The sequence below is a fragment of the Diplotaxodon limnothrissa genome, linkage group LG12 (assembly GCF_057381915.1).
Source record: "Diplotaxodon limnothrissa isolate DT_005_m linkage group LG12, D_limnothrissa_male_GT1.1, whole genome shotgun sequence".
Classification (NCBI taxonomy): domain Eukaryota; kingdom Metazoa; phylum Chordata; class Actinopteri; order Cichliformes; family Cichlidae; genus Diplotaxodon; species Diplotaxodon limnothrissa.
The window spans coordinates 35,197,778-35,222,638 of NC_140607.1; the positions used below are offsets into that span (position 1 = coordinate 35,197,778).

The window sequence follows — 24,861 nt, forward strand, 5'->3', positions numbered from 1 at the left end:
GTGGTGCATGAAATGATTTACTGTTCTGTCATCAGTCGCTGTGTGTCTGAAGTAGCAAGAACTGCACCTAAACTCCCGCCAAACAGCTGTTATGGCTTTGTCACACAGTATGTAGTGTGGTGGGTGGATAGCCAGTGGGTCTAACACTTTCATGGTGGAAATCCAGAAAACCATCCACTGTTAGCACTGTCTTTTTTTTTTTCCACAATCACTTATTCATTTTCATAGTCAAATGTGCAAATGTTTGTAATATTTGATTATATAATCAAATTTAGAATATTTTCTGACAGGCTTACCTGGCTCAGCTTTGACTCGGTGCCATTATGGTATTGGCTTAAAATACACTCCTTCAGAAAATTAACCCAGACCTTTTTTTTTTTCTTCTTTTCTTTTTCTAACAACCATTTAATTGTGACACCGGGGGATCCTTAACAAGCTTCCAAATATGGCAAGGCCAGACTTTAACAAATACTGCTGTTCTGTTAATTTTGTCCAAATGATGATTTCAACAGAAGCCTGAAGGCTCTAGTCAGTCTTCGGACTCTCCCTGTTGGTCCGAGAGTCTTGATGGTGCATTAGGGTTCAGAGCCAAAGAACAGAGCTGTGTGTTTGTTAAGGAAAGCTTATTTCCAACAGTGATACAATATATAATCTGCTGATTATTGAGGATTTCACACGTACACTTTTATTGCGCGGGCTGTCCTGGTGTATTGATGGCCATCTGTGCATAGTTTGTCACGTATTTTAATGTTTTATCCATCCGAGAACATGCAAACACACACGTGCTTCCATCCACACTTCAGCCGCTAATACAATCGAATTCTGTGGAAAACACCATCAATAATTTATAATTAGCAACTTTTCCTTAAAGCTAGTATGAAAGAAGCATGCAGTCACCCATTGGTTAGTGTGTTCCCACGACGAAGTCTAGAGCTGAGCATTGGTGGTCGGATCTCAGTGTGAAACTGTACGTTTTTTGGCTAAAACTTTAGTGCATATAGTTCATCATGGAATGAACTGTGTTCCAAAAACTGGGGATTGAGCCGATAAAGGACCAGTCATGTCACAGAGAAAGTAAGCATGTTTTCCCAGACATGCTCTTTTTCTTAGAGGAGTCTCCCCCTCCTGGCAAGGCCTTTTTTATTCCTTACAAAACTGAGGCTCACACCCTCGGGCCCACCTGTGTTTTTTTTTTTTTTTGTGTTTTTTTTTTGTTGTTGTTTGTTTGTTTGTTTTATATATCTATACCCATATAAGCAAAAATACATAACAAATGAAATTTTTCCCCCTTTAAAAAAAAAAGGTAGGACTTGTGTAGTTCATCTCACACAGCCAATAATCTAGTTACTATCTCAAGACACCTCAGTTGTATATCATAAATCTTGACCTCAACTAATGGATCTTTACAGCCAGTACCAATTTAAGATTTAAACGCAAACAATTGCAGAGAAAACAATTGAGCCCGGACAGGCCGTGGTGTGAACTGTTAGTCGATATGCTCTGTTTTAAATTGTGTGGACCGTCACCCTTTGCTTTGTCTGCTTAAACTACGACCAGGATGCCTGATGTTTGGAGGCCTCTGCCTCCAATTAGCACTTTTCTAGAGACCCTGATGTGGTCTCGCCTTTCATCTTTAAAGCAAATGTGTAGAAATTCTGCAGATCCCAGCCTGTGATATGGGATAATGGCTTCTTTAAAAAGACTGTGAGCAGCAGCTAAAACTTCACAGACAACCAGGTGTTAATTAACATCCCTCTTAATTTTGATGATATTTTACACGCTATTTTTATCTCTGGCTGTTAGCCCTGACTCTTCTTTCCAGTGCTTGGCTTTGTTAAGATCTAGAAATTGAGTCTTTTGTACAAATCTTTAGAGGCTCACTGAAATGTATAACACTTATTGTAACATTACTCCCTTTTTCTCGCATTCTAGTCTTACACAGGAAACTAGGCCTGGCTCAGACATCTCACCCTGTCTGCGACTCCTGGCTATAAATTCAGAGCATGCTGTGATATTTTTTTAAGGTAAATATTAGAGATGGCACGATACCACTTTTTTATGTCCGTTACCGATATCATAAATTTTGATATCTGCCGATACCGATATGAATCCGATATAGTGGGTTTTTTTTAATCAATAAAACTGTTTTTGTTTTTTTTTTAATATCTTGCTGCATTTTGTATACGTTCATACTCAAGTTTAAATAAACAACAACACTAAAGCTCATCAATACTGATCAAACTAATAAAGTTAAACCTACTCCATCCTTCCTATTCTGGTATTTTAAAGAGTACTTAGCAGAAATATTAAGCAACCTAACTAATAGGGTTGCAAACTCCCAGCAAAGAAAAATAGGGAACCACCCCCCACCCTCCACCTCATGATGCTTAATCGATGTAATCAAATTTAATTTGATGCAGTGTGAAAAAAAATGCACAGAAATAAATTATTTTTCAAGAATAATTAAATAGATTCAACATCTTTCTTCAACAGAATTGCAGACTGCACAGATGGTACCTTCCCAAAGGAAAAAGTACTATAGCTTACTAGGGTAAATGGTAAATGGCCTGCATTTGTATAGCGCTTTTCTAGTCCATAGGACCCCAAAGCGCTTTACACTACATTCAGTCATTCACCCATTCACACACACATTCACACACTGGCGATGGCAAGCTACATTGTAGCCACAGCTGCCCTGGGGCGCACTGACAGAGGCGAGGCTGCCGGACACAGGCGCCACCGGGCCCTCTGACCACCACCAGTAGGCAAACACGGGGTTAGTATCTTGCCCAAGGACATTTGGCATGCAGCCAGGATGCAGCCTGGGATCGAACCACCGACCTTCTGATTAGTGGCTGACCTGCTCTGCCACCTGAGCTACAGCCACCCAGTATATTAGACTTAACAGTTACTATATACAGTAATGGACTTCTATATATTTCACACAAGATTAAAACTTTGGGTGTAAGATCCAGATAATTATTTATTAAAAGCTAGACATTTTAATGAGAATGAGAATAAGAAAGAAAAGTATGTCTTTGTGCCCCCTTTTCCCTGTTAATGCCCTATCGGCCCCCCTGGCTAAACTTTGCTAGATCCGCCCCTGCACAGTTACCAGCCATCAGCTGCGTAGAAAAAGATCCTCGAGTAGAAAGTAATAATAAATAAATTCTAACAACAGCTTATCAAGCTTAAACGTGCTGCTGTTGTTCAGCCGCTGGTTTCCTCTTTCTGGTGCAAAGTGGGCCAAAAACAAAGAAGAGAGACGGACTCGCGACAGAAAAGCCGATCAGCTGATCATTGATCAGTTTCATGATTGAAGTAGCAACAGGAGAGGGAGGGAGAGAGAAGAGGCAGTCGCTCCATATATCGGTTGTTAAGCTTAACGTGTGGAATGCTTTACAAACATTCAGAGATCAACTTACACACTTGCTTTACTTCTCTCTGGGAAAACTTCCTCGGAAATGAAATGCTGGTTTGGTACCAAGGCTACAAATACACACAGCCGCTCTATCACGTGAGCACACTGCTCTGAGGTGCTACGGTTATGAGCCGAGTTACGCCATGTCGCAAGTTTTGCGAGGTGCTTTTTTGATATTTGATGGATCGGATTACATTTTTTATTTCTCTCCGATATCCGATCCAGTAATTTACGTCAGTATCGGACCGATACGTAATATCGGATTGGTCCATCTCTAGTAAATATAGCCTTGTCCCTAAAAGCATCTACCTTCGGATGTGTACCTTCGGATCTCTGTTGCTGAGTGTAGCTCTTCCCTGCCAGCTGTGGCTCACATTTATAACATTTGTAGTTGGGTTTATTGGCTCTGCAGCAGAGTCGGACATCTCGGGCTCTGCCAGGAGATCACAGAGGATCTGTGCAGCTGGTGAAATATGTTCTCTGCTGTGCTGTGAGGCGTCATAATGTTCAGGGTTACAGTACCTGCACTGAAACGCATTATGATTCTGCAGAGCTGGTGGGAGCGCCCACACAGATTGCCTCAGTGTTAGGAGAAAGCTGCAGAGAATGAGGCTCTGTCACCGAGGTTAGCGGGTCAAGACTCACATTGTTTTTGAAATTAAGTATAGAAGAAGGAGTTTCTGACCCGTCTTCACATCCTGCACATCTGTCATAATATGTGCTCTCACACTGAAAACCTGCAGCATGCCCCAAAAATATCCAAATCCGGAGTGTGTTCTGGAAATCACATTGCAGTCAGGATAAAGGAGTGAGTGTGCACAGACTGATGGACGGGGGAGATGGTGAATGAGGCTACGGTTTCATGTTGTCAGGACTTGCATGTATTTTTCTGTACAACCCTTATCAGTTTGATTTTACATTACACAAATTTTTCATAGTAAATTAGAAAAGTGTATACTTGAGTTTTTTAATGCTTATTTTTTCCTTTTTAAGTTCTCTTTTTTTTAAATGAAAGATGTTAATGTATGGAACATTACAAATAGTAATGAGAGAGAGACTAGGATGCAAAGGTGAGTCTCAGCTTGAATCTGATTGGCTTGCTGAAGCAGCCTAACAACTTCCTGTTTAATATTTGACACAGAAATCCAAACTGACAAGCATTTTGCGTTAGATTCATAGATTGTATAAAATATGGATGTAACTTTCTGGTCAGAAAAATGTCAATTTGGAAGTGCCTTAAACCTGCAATTTATCTGAAGGTCACCAGATGGCGATAGTTGTGGTTGCAAAAACGCTTGCAATTGGCTGGGAAATGGCTTTCTTTCTGGACCTCTGTAAATACTTACGAGTTTATGGGCTCAGTTGCTCACCTTGTGTCATACTGAATAAAACCAACACTCTTATTTTGTACATTTTGGTCATACCACATTATAAAAAGGTGGATTAGCCATGTTTTCCACGGCACATCGACTAATGTCAATCACAAATCAGCAAGCAGTCAATTTGTTTTGGGTTTTTTTGTTTTTGTTTGTTTGTTTGCATTTTTGTGTAACCAAGATGGCGGAGGCCAAACATTTTTTTTTTTAAATAAACCATGCTCGATGTAGACAATTGGCAAATAAATAACATTAAATGTTAAAGATTTATCAAGTCAAGCTCAGAATGAAGTTTGAAAGGACTTCACAGGCAGAAAAACATATTTAAAAATGGGAGAAAATTAAAATTTATCAACATATTGAAAATGCGAAACATACAAATACACAAGGAAAAATCCAAAACAACCAAAACTTTAACATGCATTAAAACCAACCGAGAGAGAAGATGAGAAAGAGCGAGAGGAGGAAAAACACACAAACTTAGAAGAAAACCAAACAGCCAGCATGGTATAGATAAAGAAAATGTGCATCGGCTTGACCTGATTACTAAATGTGACTGAAACCTAACAGTTGGTGTGTCTGGTCTCTGAATATATGCTTGCTCAAATTGGATTCAGATTCATTTTTGACATTGGCTATTTGAGAGTTTGGCCTCATGCTTGGAACAAGCTGCATCCTGTTTTGAATGAGCTTCATTCTGCTGAAAGTCCAGCAAACAACCCTTGTAGTAATACAGCTTTCTAGAAAGGAAATGAGCGTGATGCATTGATTACTTGACAGTGCAATTCTGTCGGACACCTGGCAACAAATCTCCTGGGAAAGAAACTAAAACAGCCAGGCTATAGGCTTTTGTTTTCCCCAAGCTTTTGGTAGTTTTTCTCTGCTTAAGTGGTGGATGGTAAAACTGGAAAATACAGAGGAACTATACTTCACAAAATAAATTCCTGAGAGAGAGGGTCATGGAAACAAAAACTAAAACATGAAATCATGTTAATTTTATTCTCATTAGTTTTTGAGCCGTTTTACTTTAGTTTGCAGGTATCACTTCAGAAGCAAATCTCAAGTGTAGGAAACAGTGTCATTCTCAGCACTTGGATTATTATGAGAGAGTCTGGATTGTCTTTTGTCGTCAGATCAAATGTTAGTCAGAAAAGCTTTGTATAAGAGAAAAAGCCTTTTTCTTCTCTTCTTCCCATCCCCCCCTGGTGCAAGCTCACAGGATTGCGCAGGGCATTATTTGAAGTCTTGTATGAACATAAAAGCCTGCTCATAAAAGTTCCCTGCAGTGAAAACGACCTAAATAAACACAGCCCTGAAATAAAACTCTCCCCAGGTTCAGCTAACCTTTCCTCAGAATGGAGGATGGGGACAGGAGAGGCTAGAAGAGGCATTAGGGACCGAGTGCCTGAGCATGGGATGGTTTTGTAGTGGCAGAATGCAGCTATTTGGTGGATGTAGTTGTCCAGAGTGCATTACAGCAGCATGAGTGGTTGCATTTTTAGCCAGGCTACAGTCTGACCTCTGACGCTGGTAGTGATGGTAGTGTTTCAGTCCCACTGGGGATGGAACCAGTAGCACTTCTGCCTTTCTGCACACACAGTCGCACACATTCACAAAGGTTGTATGTGGAAGTTGTCTATTTGAATTTCAGTGAGATTTCTGAAAATATCTTGAGCTGTGAAGCTGTTTGTTTGTCTGAATGCATCATTCATTCATACCTTAGTCGCCTACTGTGGCTCACGCAATCCTAGCAATCTCTTACAACATCCTATATTCTGCCAGTTGTGTTTCTAGTTTCCAATCTTCTGACTGACACCAGGTTTACTGCATCTGCTCACGTCTCCTATCGGATTGCTTTCTGTATATGGCCACATTCAACAGAACATGTAAAATACAAACTAAGTGTAACACATCCGAAAATGTGATCTGCAGTATTGAAAATACTGTGTTATTCAGGCCACTCTCATTCCAAAATCTTGTGACGGTTTGTGTAACACATCCCAACCACCTAAACATTATTACTGCCCAGGGCACACCCAGATCTCATCAACCTCTCCCACAGTTCAAGGAACGTGCTCAGAAAGAGCCCATAGCTGAGTGACTGTCCAATAAAAGTATCTGAACATGTGTCAGAACAAGCCTGATCTGCAGAGGTCCCAACCCACAAGCCACAGTGCATCCTCTGCCAGTGGTGTGTGGTAGACACCAGAGGTCTTTTGTCCGTACCGCAAAATATGAGAGCTGTTGTGAAGCATGAGTGGGACCTACCCACTGTTACATGGTTTTAATTTTATAGCTGATCAGTGTGCAGACATTGTTTTTTTGGGCTCAGCCTATGACCTGTGCTTTTTTGCAACAAGCCTTGCCACTATCGCCCTGCAATAAAAGCTATTTTCAGTTTACTCTTTACCTGAACCATTACACACCTGTGCACACCAAGACAGAACATGATCTTAATATAAAAAAGGTGGCTAAATGGACCCCAATGACAGTGTAGTTCACTACAAATCATGCCAAACATATCAATAGTGTCCTTGCAGTTAGCTACAGTAATTAAGGATGCCTTCATTTCTTTGCCATAGCTGTTGCTTAATCCTCCTCCTCCTGGTTTGTATGTTTTTTTTAAATTCATGCATTGAAGTGCCACATTTCATTTTACAACCTTTCGAAGCCCCTGTTGGTAAAGTAATGAGAGCTCAACAGCAGTGTTGTGGGATGGTCACGACATGGGAAGATATAACTGGAGAATTCCTTTCACATTCAGTCTAATTTAGAATTCACGTTAATGTAAATCTAGACTACAGGATACTTTTAATTCTTATTGTTGGTTAAAAACATATTTTAATACATTTTAAATGCACATAATTTGCTTTGTTTTTCATGTAACTTGCAATAATTAAAGAAAGTGCCTCACAGAAGAAAAATCAAGCAAATATAATAAAAGTGTCATCACACTTGTTGGCAGATGCTAAATATTAAAAGCCTAGGTCTGGATTATGATATCTTTGTGCTCCTTATTATTTAATTAGGGACATGTAAGATCCCTTCGTGTAACTGATCCCCCTCTCTGTGCCTGTCCTCACAGCCAAGTTGTTGCCTGGCTCGACCCTCCTCTGTTATAAATAACCAGTCCTCATAAGCAACTAAGGTTATTTGTATTTCATGTGCAACAAGCACTGCATTTGTACCACGTCACTGAAGCGCAGTGAAACTAATTTTGCTTTTGTTGCTTAATTCTTGCAAACATTTGTCTTTGACAGGAGTTTAATGATGTTAATGACTGTTTGACAGAATCAAATGAAATGCATTTGCAGAGTTTTTGTTCTTGCCGAAGCTCTGAGATTGGGGAGTGCGTTTTAATTTATTGTCCTATAATGTGGGTGTTTTGAAGCCCTTTGAGACTCTAGCTGTGATTAAGTTTATGCAAATAAACCTGACTCAAAGAGAGTGGCTGCATTTAACGCAGTGTTTACATCCTTTATTATGCAGGCTTTTCAGTGTAAAACATGTCAGTCCAATGATAAAAGTTGTGTGGAAAGTGTATTTTTAACAGTCTTGCTTGCTAGTGCTCGCTCCCTGGCCTGCTTTTTACTTTTTTTTTTCTTTTCTTTTTTTTTTTAAATCATCATTGTCTTTTTGTCACATGCTGAGCTCACCATCTGCCACTGCTGCAGTATCGTCAACGTCCTTAAAAAGTCATTGCTGTATACTTAATTATCTTGCTTTAATCACCTGCCCTCTTCAGGGAGATGAAAGGTTATTAGAAAATGAGCCCACACGGGGATTTTATTAAAACTGAAGCACAACTCTGTATGCAAGTGTATATACAGCCACGGTTGGGGATGTAGGTCCTGTTGTCCTTGTACCATGTGCTTCTTTTTTTCTTTTTCTTTTTATATGTGGTTGAAGCTACATCCATCACACTTGAATCCTTCCTCTGGCTGTATTTATATTAGTTCTGTATGACTTGTTTGTGTTGTTCTGGTTTTTGTAGTGTGATTGATTTTAGATCCTCCTACAGTTCTGATCAATTCCACTTTTAATCATAAAATGCTGATTTAAGAAAACAACACAGTCAATGAGATAATTTTGTTTTTGAGCATATTGAAGTTCCGACATGTCACGTCACAAGGAGGCTCGCCTGCTCTTTCTTAACGAAATTAATATAATATAATATAATATAATATAATATAATATGATATAATATATGACACTAAATAATGGCACATTAATCAGCTGCCTCTGTAGTGAGTTTCCTTGGGATACCTCTGGGATCTTGGACTGCAGCGGTAGTCCAAGGAACACGAGGAAATCACCCAAGTAATAGCAGTGTGTTTACCTCCACCTGCAGCTCTGTAAAACGGTGAGAGCAATTTTGAATTTTTCTATTATTTTGTCTGCAAATGTGTCACTTACACGAGTGTAGAGAAACCCGTGGCCTGGTCCTCGGTCTGTCTGCCAACAAAAGAAGTGGTAACTACATCACCTTACTGCGTCCTCCATCCTCTTCCTCCTCAGTAATCCATCACTGGCACTCAGTCAAATCACACTTTTCATGCTAGAGATGTGTTAACCAAATGGGAGCAGAGATGTAGCAGAAAAGTGGAGCGAGGAGGCCTGAATCCTGTGGCAGAAATGCAGCTCTCTTAGTGTGAGAAGCAGGCTCGTTAGCATTCATGTGTTGCGTTCCTGGTCTCTCACACGTAGCAACATCCTCCATTATTGAGCAGTAGTAAATGCTTTGAGGTTGTGCTGTTTGGGGAGTTTGTGCTCCAAAAGAGAGTAGGAGTGGGGACGCGAGGCTTTGAAAGGCAGAAATCTCAGCTAGTTATTGTGTTGTATTGATCAAAATCCTTTTTCCTGATATTTCTCTGCCCACTGTTGCACTGTGTTTTTTCCTTTTACTGGATGGTAAAAAATGGCTGTTCCACATAAAGCAAAAGAAGCAGCAGCACCACCAGCCTGCTCTGGTCTGTCATTGAAAACAAGGTCAAGGTGACGGAGAATCTAATTGACGCTTGGCTCAACCCCGCCAGTCCCCCCGGGATGTTTAACAGCAGCGCTGCTCACTCACCCTCCTGCACCGCCATTGCCACGTGGTTACACCACAAGCTGCGACTTGCATCTCATTAGCATTTGACAGTGTGGGCCAAAGCTGCAGTTTCATCTAATGCATTTAATGGTGAGACTATATTCAGAGTAATTTAATTAATGCCTTAGTGTGAGTCTGCGGTCAGATAACATTAAAACAATTTCACAGCAGCGTCACAATCAAAGTGGTGTGTTTCAAATTGTTAATAGCTGGTTTATTTTTATTCATAATAGGGAGCACATCTTTGATATCATCCATATTAAACATAAAGCACCATCAGTGGGTGAATTTTTAGATTATTATAGCCAAATAACTTACACTTGGTACATGGTACATGTTTACAGGTCTGTGATTTGAAGGAGTTGTTGAGCAAACTGAAGAAATCCTATGGATGTCATCATATATCTTTTCTTTCTGTTTTTCTCTTTAATTTTGACTGTTTATTATTCTGCACATGTGAGAATTCAACCTGGTAAATATTTTCAAGGTGCAGTTGCTTAGTAGCGCCACATGGTAGTGGAAAGGCAGTTCCTGTTAATAACGTTGGACAGAAATTGGAGGCAGCCAAGGGTGTAGCAGGAGGTAGCCCTCGGCGAATGGAGCTAAGGGACTAAAATACTTATTTCTACATTTACACCTGCTTCTAGACTTTTTAAAAATAATTTTAATTTTCACAAATGTGAAATGGATGATCTGATTGGATTTATAACAGGACAGATTCCCCTGATTGCATTAATTTCCAAGCAATAGCTAGAGATTAAATCACAACAGAAACTTGGGTGCGTAACAAGCTGCTGACTTTCTTGTGTATAAAGTACAAAATCCAGAGTCTAAATTCCTGAATATATTAGAAATATTTTGGTAAAGAGTTGTGGAAAGACACTGATATGTTTTGCTGAAATATTCTGCTCTTTTAAGACAATACGTTTATTGGTTTATTCATTCTTTTCAGTTATTGTGGAATGGAAAGCAACATTTCAGCAAAGAGTCGACCAATCACACACATTACTAATGCAAACTCCTCACAGAAAGTGGTTATGAAATTCAAATCTAGAAACAAATAATGCGCCATTGTGGCACCTATAAAAAAGAAAATCACTGCTCAGAATAATCCCCCCTGGGATTTACAGAGTATGTGATAGGTTACAAAAATTAGGTGGTGAATGATGGTTAGCTTTCAATTCAGTTTCATTCAGTTTCATTTCATTTCAAATCTCAAACAGTCACCTCAAGGCACTTTATTTTGTAAAGTTAAAGCCCTAAATTATTAGAGAGAAAACTCCAACAATTGAACGATCCACCCGTGAGTAGGCAATTGGTAACAGTGGGAAGGAAAAACGTCATTTTAACAGGAAAAATCCTCTGACAAAACCCGGCTCAGGAAAGGCCAGCCATCTGCCAAGAGAAGAGAGCAGAGGAAGGTGGGACAAAAGAGACACAAACGAGAGAGCTGGAGTTTAAAATTACTGACACATAACTGTAAACAGGACTTTAACTCGGGAGATTGTGGTTCATGCCCTGTGTTATTACTAGAGATGGCACGATACCACTTTTTTATGTCCGATACCGATATCATAAATTTGGATATCTGCCGATACCGATATGAATCCGATAGTGTTTTTTAATCAACAAAACTGTTTTTTAAAATATCTTGCTGCATTTTGTATAAGTTCATACTCAAGTTTAAAACAACAACTACACTAAAGCTATTCTGTTATACCTGTATACAAAAAAAATATTTCATAGTTCAGCAATACTGATCAATCTAATAAACTTAAACCTACACCATCCTCCCTATTCTGGTATTTTAAAGAGTACTTAGCGTAAATATTAAGCAACCTAACTAATAGGGTTCCAACTCCCAGCAACAACAAAAATAAATAAATAAAAAATAGGGAACCACCCCTCACGCTCCACCTCATGATGCTTAATCGACGTAATCAACCTTAATTTGATGAAGTGTGAAAAAAATGCACAGAAATCAATTCTTTTTCAAGAAATATTAAATAGATTCAACATCTTTCTTCAACAAAATTGCAGACTGCACAGATGATACCTTCCCAAAGTAAAAAGTACTATAGCTTACTAGGGTATATATATTAGACTTAATAGTCACTATATACAGTAATTGACTTCTATTCATTTTACATCAAATTAAAACTTTGGGTGTCAGATAATTATTTATTAAAAGCTCGACATTTTAAATGAGAATAAGAAAGAAAAGTATGTCTTTGTGCCCCCTTTTCCCTGTTAATGCCCTATCGGCCCCCCTGGCTAAACTTTGCTAGATCCGCCCCTGCACAGTTACCAGCGTCAGCTACGTAGAAAAAGATCCTCGAGTAGAAAGTAATATTAAATACATTCTAACAACAGCTTATCAAGCTTAAACGTGCTGCTGTTGTTCAGCCGCTGGTTTCCTCTTTCTGGTGCAAAGTGGGCCAAAAACAAACAAGACAGACGGACTCCCGACAGAAAAGCCGATCAGCTGATCATTAAGCAGTTTCACGATTGAAGTAGCAGCCGGAGAGTGAGAGGCAGTCGCTTGTTAAGCTTAACGCAGGAATGCTTTACAAACATTCAGAGATGGACTTACACACTTGCTTTACTTCTCTCGGGGATAACTTTGTCGGAGATGAAATGCCAGGTTGCTAGCGAAGCTCCAAATGCTATCCAGACCACCGACAGGTCCCGCATGCCACAGCCGCTCTATCACGTGATGCATACTGCTCCGACGTGCTAACGTTCTGAGGTGAGTTACGGCGTGTTGCAAGTTTTGTGAGGTGGTTTCGTGATATTTAATGGATCGGATTACATTTTTTATTTTTCTCCGATATCCGATCCAGTAATTTAGGTCAGTATCGGACCGATACCGATACGTAATATCGGATCGGTCCATCTCTAGTTATTACCATTTTTTTATTTTCAGAGTAGAATTTCTGAAACAACAGTGGAGTCTGTGGCAGATTGACGTCAGCAACGTCAGATTTACGTCCCGCCCTCACATAAAAACTAAAAGATGTGGTGGATTTGTGGAAAGTGTGGTTCCACTCCAATCTTTGCTTTACTCTGATGCTTTTCTGAAAGTTTTCTCAGTTTTCATACCTTCTGTTTTAAGTCCACTATAGTTGTACGAGAATGGAAGATTTGTGATTAATAGATGTGCAACATGGAGCACAATGTCCAAAAATGTGACATTTGGGATTATTGTTTAAGTCTTGATAATGCAGCTTCACATTTATAGCATGTAGCTGATGTTTATTCAGAGCAGCTTAGAATAAGCTCTAAATCCTGGATCACCCACATTATAAGCAACAAACTGTACAAATACAAAGATTAAAGCAATACCAGCAATCCAACAAATGAATAAACTCTCTGAGTGTGTGGGTGTAACAAAGGTTAATGGAGGACTTAATCTTTATATTTTGTCTCCGCAGTGAGACTCTGACCGAGGAGCCGACAGTCGAGAGGTGTTCGACTGCATGAAGAGGCCGAGTGACGGGACTCTGGTCCTCACCTAAACCCCTCCCACGACCTCTCCAAAAGCCTGGACATGGTGAGTCTCCTGATTATGTCTGGTGTTTGTATATTTTGTGTGTTTAGCTATCAATAGTGTGTTTCCAGCTGTTATATACACATATTCACCTGTAGTGTGAACACTGATCAGGTACATGATCAGTCAGCACGATGACCGATCATGTCTACCTCGTTCAGGGAGAGGAAAAATAGATTGAAAACAAAATTAAAATGCTAGAATTCTCCAGTATAGCACGACAACTTGATAAGAAGAATAACTCTACTTTTCCATGTCCTATTTTTGAGAAAAAGCTGATTGGATGATGCCCTGTGATCTTATCACCCCAATCATAGCTGTTATTAATGGTTATCAGTCACATACACATCCCCAGCGGGCATCTTCTCTCCCGTTGAGCAGGCTCCATAGACTCTTACCATTCATTGTAACCACTGACCAGCGGAGAAAACCAGATTATGTAGACATCTAGTGGTTGTGTGAAGAAGTGCATGTAAAAGCTCTGATGGTAAATGCTGTGATAAATGTTGTGACAAAGTTTAACAGGCTGGGTTTTAACCCAGACTGTGATTTATTTTTTATTTCCTCACCCTAGAGCTAATTGTCAACAACTGCAGTTCCTCTAGAGGCCACTTGAGGCTGTTTCAAAGGGAAGTAAATCCCTACTGACTCCCAGGTTACAATGATAAACTTTACAGCTAAAATAATAATGTACCACAAAAAAGGTTTTGGCCTGTATGCCTTGTTCCCTCTTTATATCGGCTTTATGGTGGATTGTTTCTTCTCCACTGTTGCTAAGGCTTTAGGTGTATGAGCAGTCAAACACCTAGTCATACAACACGGGCAGCTGTTCTTGTGATGCTTGTGGTTCTTGTGCCCTTTGGACCATTTATAATGGAATTATCTAACAAATAATTCCAGGAAGTTTGGTCTTGAGATTAGTCTGTCAATTGGCACTAATTGGCACGCAGGCCTCTGGGCTTTCACAACGCAGTCTTGTACTTAATGAATGACAACAAGATAATCACTGCATATTGGGTACTTTCAGAATTGCCTTAAACTTTTATGGCATAGGTTCAAGAAGCATTTGTCATGAATTTTAGTGCATGTTGACATGATAGCATCACACAGGTGCTGCAGGTTTTTCAGCTGCACATACATGATATGTATGTTCCAACACATCCCACAGGTGCTCTGTTGGGTTGAGATTTCAGAGATGCTGTTCTGCTTGCTTTGGTTGAAAGCAGTCATCTGACACTAACAAACACGTCACATTCAAAGACACTTAAACTGCCTTTCTTCCCCATTCTGATACTAATTTTGAAATTCAGCACACGACCTTGACCATGTCTATGTGCCTAAATTCACTTATTTTTACAACCATATGATTGGGTTGATTAGATATTTTACAAACAGTTTATCAAGTACACCTAATGAGGTAGCTGGTAAGTCTAGTCTATGAACCAAACAGAATTTGTGAAGGAAATGTTGTTAAATTGCAATCGAATGATGGATCCAGGCACCGCCACACCTCCAGCCTTCAAATGTAGATTTTTGTTGTTTTCTTTCTGACTCGAGACACAGCAGGAGAAGAAAATAACCACATTTGCATTAGAGTATACAACACTTTAAGCAGAAGAGGCCACCTGCGTCTGATAACGACTGATAACAGTCATTTAGTTAAGTAACGTTTTCACACTCATCCTGATGGTAAAGATTCTCTGAGGTAAACAACATCCAAGGAGTAGAGTCTTCAAGTACTTTTCTGATAAAAGTGAAGCATTAAACACAGTAATGGAGTCCAAGTCTTACACTCTCACCTGTCAGGCTTTTAAACCTCTGAATCACTTTCTCTTAAAGTCGCAGTTTGCACCCGGTCCTTTTGAGCTCCAAACAAAACCGTTTTGAATGGTGCCAGTCAATCATTCCTGGTGCTGAAGGACTCACTAAGAATGGACTGAAAACAGTCTTTACCATCAGACAACCCCCACCTTTTATTATTAGCAGAAAGTATCATCCTGTATGTGTCAGCCTGTAACATTTTGTGTTCACGCTACTTCCTAAGTTTTGTTTTTAACCAAACAGAAGATATTATCTATTGCATTTTTGTTTGTGCACTCACCAGAAATAATGTCTTCTGGAGAGTACTGGCAGGTTAGTGGCTTGTTTATGTGTCAGACAATATAATTAATCGTAGACATTGAATGTGCCAGCCAAAAGGATTGGAAGCTTGTTTATGTTTTGTTGGGGGTTTTTTTGTTCATTATTTTTAATTTTGCCATGTTAAAAAACACTTGCCTCCTTTCCTGCTCTGAAATGGTCTAAAATTAGTGGAACTCTTGTCAGGCAGTACGCTGAGAAAACCAAAATAACTGCAATAATGCCTAAAGCTATATTACATTAAATTTCACGAATGCTAACTGTTAAAAAAAAGTGTCTTTACTATACAGATTTTAAAAACAAATACAAATGTATATTTTACTTTGTGGTGGTCAAAGATTCCACAGGTGGTTTAATTACTTGCTTTCTGTATTTAGAGCACATTTGCAGACTGTCATGAATGAGGTGTGCGGACAGCTGAGGTAGGGCTGTTTGGTATAACGATCTATATCGGATGACGATGTAAAAACATCTATCGTTTCATTTTACGCTATCGTTTGTTTCGTGATGTCGCAAAATAAACTGTTTACGGCAATATTTTTTGATCGTTTTGGTGGTCATTGTAGTGGCTACATATATATTTGTTTAAGTTCTCTCTTTCTCTTATATTTAATATAAGCACATTATGGACGGACAACCGCCTGTTTTTATGTGTTGTTGTTGTTAGCAACAACGACGGTAAAACCATCACGTATCCACTTGTTTATTTTCCACATAAACCTTTCACAATAAAGCTCAAGATCCTGTTGAGACTTTTCAAAATAAACTGAATCCCGTGAACTAGTATGCAGAGTGTTTATGGATGAGAAACAAAAAAGAGCCGCCAGGTGCTAAAAAATAAACCTTAGACTCAAACGTTAGAACAGGCTATTCCCCGCAGCACGCCGTGTAATAAATACTCACAAAGAAAACGGCGGCCGTTACAACTTGTGTCTAAAAATGTATCGTTTCATGCATCGGTTAAAACACTCGACTCCAGGTACACAACGCCCAGCTGGAAACACTTCACGCAAGTCGAGCTGCCCGAGATTCACAAAATTTACAGAAAATGTTAAATTTTTGTAATTTGTATCATTATCGGGACTGATAGATGTCTTATATCGGGATATGAGATTTTGGTCATATCGCACGGCCCTAACCTGAGGTCTGATTCATAGTAGGAATTTCTCGCATATCTTAGAGAGGAGATATCTGCAGACCCGAACCACCTGGGTGGACCAAAATAAGTATTTGTAGACTTGAGCAGAATCACTAAAAGTTTCCATCATGTGTCTTTTTTTTCCCGTAAGTGAGCCTCTATATTCAATTTTAAAGTAAATCTATATTCAAAATTGAAAAAATGAATATACTGCTCTTTGCCTTTGGCCACTAAATTAAATAATTGACATGGCTATAGAGTGAGTTCTTAAAGGCTGGATGTAAGGAGTTTTTGTTCTTATTAAATTCAACATCTGGTTAAGTCACTCATTGGTTTCTGAAGCATACAGAAGTCCCATTGACCTTGGCATTTTAAAACTGGATGTGATGAGCGAGTGGATCTGACTGTGATGCCACAAAGTTCAGGTTTAACTCACTTTCGAAGCCAAACGTAAGTGAACTACTGTAGTGGCTTGCCGCTTGGTTTAAGCATGCAGCTAAGATGTCCTGAGAGAGCGTTTATGTACATCTTTTTATCAATGAAGAAAGACTTCTGGATCCATATCTGTATATGTCTGCTGGCTTAACAGTAAACCCGGCTGATTTTACTCTGTGAAAACCTGTTTGTGTCAGGTATCATCCTCCTGAGTGATTCCACAGTGAAAACAAAATGTTAAAGGAATTACTTCTGATTTGTATGTTAGATTTAAGTACAAGACATCCTCCGAAAAACCTTGCAATGCAATTAATTAAAGCAGTAGATTTGATTATCTTCTAATTGCAGCGCGAGGTTGAACTCCCAGCTGACTCGTAGGCCACAAACAAAAGGAAGCAGCCCGATATGAAGCCAGGCTGTGATCCAAATCGGCGCCGATGCCATGAAACTCTTAATCTTTCATGTAGATCTTGTTAATGTTTGTGTGTTATGGTTGTCGACGCTGCCCACACTTGCCGCTACACAGCCACGAATGCCCCGTGGCAGTTCAGCGAGAGATTAGCTAGGTCGTGATGAATGACCCCCGCAACTCCAGCACAAGCCCTCGAGATTCGTGGCCATGAATTATTAAAGCACCGTCATAAATAACTCACCGTAATGAGGGGTGCTTACACGCTGCAGGCAGGGAGAACAGGAGGAGAGAGGGGAGGACTGGAGTAGAAGAGGAAGGGATGATTGAGAGAGGTAGCAGTTTGACCTTGGACTGAAAGCCTGCCGTGATGTTCGACCGGCGTACTCTGGCTTGTAAAAGCGAGCGCTGATACGCTTTGCACATCAGCCCTTTTTCATCTACCCCTCAGAGAGATGGGCTCCATCCCTAAGCACATGCCATAAATGTTAATGTTAAGTAACAGCAGCAGAATCTAGGCCACGCACAGATTGGCAGCAGCGCAGGTTGCTTCAGGTGTAATGCTGTCATCGTGCTGACTGTGAGGAATCTTTCTGACACCAGAAACAAGCATTTGCAGCAGCAACAGGAGAAGCACCGGGAATCGAAGTATAAACGGTGTGTTCAAGTTCAAAGAAATCGATTTGGCTTTGGATTTAGTCTGCTTCCTCCAACAGCGGCTTCAGCTTCAGCCTGCTTTCTCTGTAATTAAAAGGAGTTGGCAGTGCTTTGAAGATGGTGTTTGATGAGTAACAATGATGATGATGATAATGATAATCCAAATTGCAACCATTGAACCAGTTTTCTGGTATTTTGGCATTGATGACCTTTAAAACTTGGCTGCTGAATATCTGCATATGTGAAATCTGTTATAATCATTGATCAAATTTGGCACTTTAGTGACATGGCCATAAAACGAGAGAGAGAGAGAGAGAATATTCTGCTGCTTTAAAAGCCTCCAGGTTTCTGGGAAGACCCTTCCTACATATGCAATTGCAGACTTGGTTTTTACCCTCAGTTCAGCTTTGGTCTGGAAGAAATTTGTGTTTTAGCCCCGCCCCCCTCAACATTGCTCTCATTGGCGGCCCCATGTAAACAAAAGGATTGAACAGCAGATGGTTGGGGCTGCAGTGTCTGAGGTGACCATCATGTTGTGTTATATAGTCCTGATCATTTTGTTTTACTTGTTTGGGAAGCAGGTTGTAAATGAGTAAATAAAACTGTGTGGGTGGACCTGTCCTGCATTTTATCTACTGTAAACCACATCAGCAGTTAGTTTGCTTATTAAATGCTCTATTTATGGCTTTAAAAGCAATGGACAATGAACACAAAGAGTAATGAACGCACAGAACACATTCTTAGTTTGAATCATTACTCTACTCTGTTGACAGCCTGGTGATGATCCAGATCATCAGCACTGAATAATTTCACTCATCACTGGCAGAGGAGTGAGTTAAGAGAACCTCAATTTCCAGGGTTGTTGTTGGTGAGCAGATTGTTGCTCCACTAACTCAACTGTCGTGACAGAGCCTGTAGAAGCCTGTAAAAGATTCCTGTTATTCAGTAGTTATTACTCCTTAGTTTTCCCTGTAAAGAAAGTAAGTTGTTATATTTTTGCAGTAATATATAACACTAAACTTTTCATATCTCCATGTATCTGTTTAAATCTCTATCCACATAAGCGTAAAAGGAGGGTTTTAGTAGCCTGTTTAAATAAAAGCTGACAGCCAAGTCAGTAAAAAATCAGATATAACCAAACAGATGTTGTGTAGAAATGCAGAGTCCTACAGGACGGTTCACCTCTGCTGTCGTCAATTAAGCTTTGGCTTCTTGGTTAGGGTCTGCATGCAGTCAGCTACAGGCTTTTAGCATCATAAATCCTGCCTGTGACCACGTTAACGTGTTGCTTTTGTAGAGCTTCGACATGTTAACTGGGGTTGTCACGATGCTAATTACCCAATACTAGAAGATACACAGGAATATATTCAATACTTGATACATTTTTTTGATATGACGGGAAAAAATTATAAAACAAAAATAAAGAGGCATTAACATAAACGATGGCACTAATTTTAATCTGTCGAATGTACTGCAAAGAAATATAGACATTAACATAATTTTAAGATGTATGTATATGACAGATTCTCGTAGGTAGTTAATAAAAAAAACAAAACATTTTAGGCTTTTTGACTTGGTGCTGTGTTTCTGGTGACTTGGCTCCATATTTTCATTGCTGACCAGAGCTGGTAAGGTCGACTACACTGTTTTTGTCCAGCTGCTGCTAGACTTTTCACAGCCTCAGTCTGAGCTTTTAAGAGTAGTGTTACAGTTTCTAGACACAAACACTTGTATTATTCTGTTCTATTAATGTTACAGACAGGGACTGATAATGTTTGATGCCAACTCTCACATAAATATTATTTTATTATTAGCCATAGCTGCTAGCTGCTACCTTAATGATAAGTTAACAGATAGCATTTTTGATCTGGCACAGGTTTTATGCTGGATGGCCCTTCTTGACACAATCTTCCTGTTTATCCAAGCTTGGGACCGGCTGAGGCCGGTGATGCTAACAGTAAAGTGCACCGACCATGTTACCATTTATAAACACTGTTCAGTACCTGAGTGCTGTTAAAATGGGAGCTTTGCTGACCTCACAAAATTTCTCATAAAAGGCACGGTGCTTACCTGTCTGCAGGTGCTGCGGGGAAGTTGTGCATTAGCGGGAGAGGTGTTTAGTATTAATTAATATCTAAATAGTGACTTTTTTCCCCTTAATCTATTTTTTAAAATTGTTTTTCCTTTGTTTACGGTCACGTTTTGCTTTTCCCTCCATGCAATAAGAAGTTGTTGTTGCAATAATTGTCCTTAAATATTGTACACCTCACTGTTCTTCTTATTCTTATTCTAAATGACTTGAGTTTGAGTGAATGTTGCACACATATAATTCTTTCTATCTAACCATCCTGCTAACTGAATAGCTTGCATAGGTAAATAACAACTAGTTTAGTGATTAAGGGTGTAATGTGTGATGTTACCCAACACTGTCCATTCATGAACTTTACATGTATACGTCTAGTGTGGCTACTTGATTATGGCAAAAATCACGTTTTGATCGCGATTACCTAAAATCGATCAGTCACAGATTGAACAATATTAGACTTAACTTTGGAAAGGAAGAAAGTTGTCATCTTAATGAAGTCAGTTTCTTTGAAGTTTAGTCAAAATAAATAAATGATTGTGAACAGAAGCAAGCTTACCACAGGCTGCTAAGGAGTGAAGCACATGTAGGAAGACACTGAGGTGTTTCTACGCCAGACGAGAGACTTTATCTCTCCGGCATGTCCTGGGTCTGCACAGGTTCACGAGTTCCCAGTAGGACATGCTTGAAATGCCTGATCTAGGAGAGATCCAAGAGGCATCATATGCTTAAGCAGGCACCCTAACCACTTCAACTGGCCTCTTTCTATATGGAGGAGTAGGACCTCTACTTTAAACCCCTGCTGAATGAATTAACTTCTCACCTCATCTCTTAAGCTGACCCCAGTAAGGAAGCTCTTTTCTGTCGATTGTAGCCTTCTTTCAGTCACTAACCACAGCTCGTGACCATAGAGGAGGGTCAGAACAAAGATCAACCAGTAAATTGACAGCTTTGCTTTGAGCCTGGCTCTTTTCACATCAACGTTAATGCGTCTGTCGTTCCCTTTCTAGACTCATCCTCCAGAAGAAGCTGTGATACTCAAACTCCTGCACTTGAGGCAACGACTTATAATCTGCACTCCACACTCTGTCAGCTGACAGCCATATTTATTGCAATCAAATATTATTCTGCAAATTATTGTAGCAGTTTTTAGAATTTTTGTTTAATCTTTCTTGTGAGATAACAACGACCGACTAAGTTTCCCAACTAGCCTGCTCACTGCTCAGTCCACTGTTTTGGCTCTCAGGAGCTTTCAGCTACCTCAAGACCAGTTTGATAAAATTCATCACTCTCCAACACTGCCTGTGGAAATCAGTGTCTCTCTGTTGGCTAGGGGCTAATTTCATCCGTGATGTTTGGTGAATACAAAAAAATGTGGATTCACAGTCAGGGAAATGGAGTCAAACATGCTCTCACAGTCGACAGAAAATCAGCAAAAAAAAATTTTCTGCTCTGTGGTTTTGTTTTAATAGGAAACTCTTTCTGTTATTTATAACTGAGAATGTTTTAAACTGTATCTTCAAGTCTTGTTTTTCATTTTAAAACATTTTCTACTGAAAAAAGAAAAAACATTACAGCCTCTTTTCAGTCATTGGGTCATTATGTGCTCACTGGTGTGATATTTATGCTGATTAATAACGTTAGATCAACTAGACCATCTCAAAGGTCACAAGTTGTAAAGGCCATGGGTCTGAGTCCATTTAAGTCCATCAGTGAACATATTTCCTGTCTCCATGTCTTTGAATCTCACTATGACCCTCCACCTGCTCTCTCTGTGTGATTCATGCCTGATGTAAGCACCAGCTGGAAAGACAGTAAAAAATTCTCTCTCTCTCTTTCTCTCCAGAGGTCGTTTCGGTCGTTTGCAAACGACGACCGCCACGTCATGGCCAAGCACGCCAGCATCTATCCAGCCCCTGAGGAGCTGGAGGCTGTCCAGACGCTGGTGTCTACCGTGGAGGGAGCCCTCAAGAAAGTCTCTGATTGGATGGATGACCTCAGCAAATCCTCAGGGAAGACATCCACCAATAACGAGGCCGGGGATGACACGGTGGAGGAAGATGCTGCTGAGAAAAAGTACGTCCCACGGCGAGTGCTCTTTAATGTTTGTACCGTGACCATGACTTTTATGTTCGTGCAGTATTTTACTTCAGCTCAGTTTTATAAGAACGCGTTTTCAGAGCGTAACATGACATAAATTTATGTCTTGTTCTAGTTTTTAAAGAATGTTTTTACCTTCAGCTGTTTCCTGTGCACAGCTCGCTCCCGTTATAAAACTGTGTCGTATATCTTCATCGGGTAGTGAGGTGTGATGACTGGGCAATTAAACACGCACAGCGGTCATAAATTCACTGCATTTGGCTTGTAGCCTAAACATCCACACAGAGCTTCTATATTAGCAAAACACCTATATGAAGATTTAGTGCAGAGCTGGTTTTATACAAATAAAAGGGAACCAGGACGGTTAAAGAAAATCTTTGGTTTTTCATGTGATGGTGCAGGTCAGTACAGACACATGTTAGTACACACATGAACTGTTTTTCTTTGGGAGGAGGGGATCCTGAAGGAGCTTTGTGAAGTACACGTGGTACCTGCCCCTTTGCTCAGCATGTCATTCACGATCTGCAGGACTTCTGCAAGTGACACGCACATACACAGATTGAATATATAAATACACCAAGCCTGCATTCTCTTTAATGGTCAGCAGGGGGTGACTCATCTGGTTATAAAAATACTTCTGGTTGTACTGAAGTCTATGGGAATGTTTGGCTTCCGTGTGCTTCACAGGCATTAAAAAATATAGTAAAAGTGGGAATGACCTGCATATTACAAAAATCCCAAGCACCCAACAATAATAAAATGGGCCAAATTTAGATTGGGTATGGGTATGCTTTCATTTTTTTTTTTTTTATGGAAAGAGCTGCAAAACTCTGATTGCATACTTCATACCACATATACTACACATAAAGCATTTTTAAAAAATGTATTTTTATTAGCCTTGAAACTAATCAAACGTATAATTTCCTACTATTATCTCTTATTTTTCATATTTAAGGAACCATTAACAAAAGTTCTTGTCAATGTTTTCTGTTTTTAAGTTAAACAATTTTTAAATATTTATTGGCCTAAAAAACTAGTGAAAAAGCTAACCAGTGAGGAAAAATACATGAGAAATATTTGTTTTAGCTCAGATTTGTTTAAAAAAAAAAAAAAAAGAAAAGAAAAAGGATCGTTACCTTTGCAGACAGCAGAGATCGTTCACTAGATTCTTGTTCAGCATTGTTCAATGTTGCTAATCCATTTGGAATATCAGACCCTGTTGAGCAGCCCAGGGCTCGTTCTCTGGCTTCAGTGTGTGTGTTATCACCTCTAAACTCTCTGCATGGCTGTGGGATAATCTGACGCTGGCTGCCTTCCATCTGCCCTCAGGCTGGATGCTGCATCGGTGCTGTGTGGGGTGACGCGTGTCGGCCTGGTAGCCAAAGGTCTCCTCATCAAAGGGGACATGGACCTGGAATTGGTTCTAATGTGCAGAGAGAAACCCACCAAACTGCTGCTCTACACCATCAGCGCCAACCTCCCCCTTCAGATCCAGGTACGCTCAGCCACACCACCACTGTGGTGTTCAGCACTCCGCATTTAAAATGAGCCACGCAGCTGAGGGAGGCTTTAAAAAGTGTTTATGATCCAAGCTTCAGTGGAACAACACCCACAGAGGTTGTTTGGTGACATTGAAGAACAGACGTGCTCATAATGATGATGATGATGATAAGACCAGTAGAGGAGCTCTCATGTGGCTCAATGGGACAGTAATGTATAGTGTATAAAATGCATCAGCTGCGATGAATATCAAGCCTTTCCCTTAAAAAAGGTTTAAAGTAATTAAAAAAAAAAAGAAAAGAAAAAACAACTTCTTTATAGACAGTTCAAATAATTCTGTGTGCATCCGAGCGAGTGCTTCAATTAATGCTTCATATTAATTGGAAATCTTGGAGACTGTTTTTCACTTTGGTCTCTCCGACCGTCATCATGTAAAATGTTAGCAACCAGGTTTTTTGTGACTCACTTTCTTTACGACCACTCGCCACACAGTTAGAGGATAGACATTTTTCCACTGTACACTAGTGACTAATGGTTGACATGCAGTGGTGACTGGTCTCTTCGCAGGTGTGACTGAGGCCTTGATTAAAAAAATTTATGTTTTAAAATATATTCATTTGGATTTTTAAAATGATGCAGGCACTCTAATGAACCGTGGACAGTAAATGGAGAAAAGCAGAAATAAAAGTCAAGGTTTCAGACTCCGTTCAATCCAGAATCCAAATACTTTCTCTTCACTGTGATGTGTAACAAAGATAGGCTTTCAAAACTAGGAAGGATTACATGGTTTTGTACCACACTTGCGTTTGGCTTGTTTATAAAAGCCTAAATTTATTAGATCATTTTCATGTTCTTAGGTTAATTAATTTTAATATTTAAAATGGGTTGTTATTGATATTCCAATCCATGCAAAAAACAAATAATCGTTTAATCATTGTTTAGACCTCTAATTAAGACTCCT

At 39.7% G+C, this 24,861-nt stretch overlaps 1 protein-coding gene across 3 annotated transcripts in view; it reads left to right on the forward strand.

Moving 5' to 3' along the window:
* LOC146621779 (spermatid perinuclear RNA-binding protein-like) overlaps positions 1-24,861 on the forward strand; it is a 90,367-nt gene that overhangs the window by 26,217 nt on the left and 39,289 nt on the right. For all 3 annotated transcript variants that reach the window (XM_085367530.1, XM_085367528.1, XM_085367529.1), the window contains 3 exons: positions 13,324-13,442; positions 22,147-22,376; positions 23,730-23,895. In XM_085367530.1, the coding sequence (XP_085223656.1) occupies positions 13,440-13,442; positions 22,147-22,376; positions 23,730-23,895 (399 nt within the window). In that variant the 5' untranslated portion in view covers positions 13,324-13,439. The remainder of the gene's footprint in view (positions 1-13,323; positions 13,443-22,146; positions 22,377-23,729; positions 23,896-24,861) is intronic.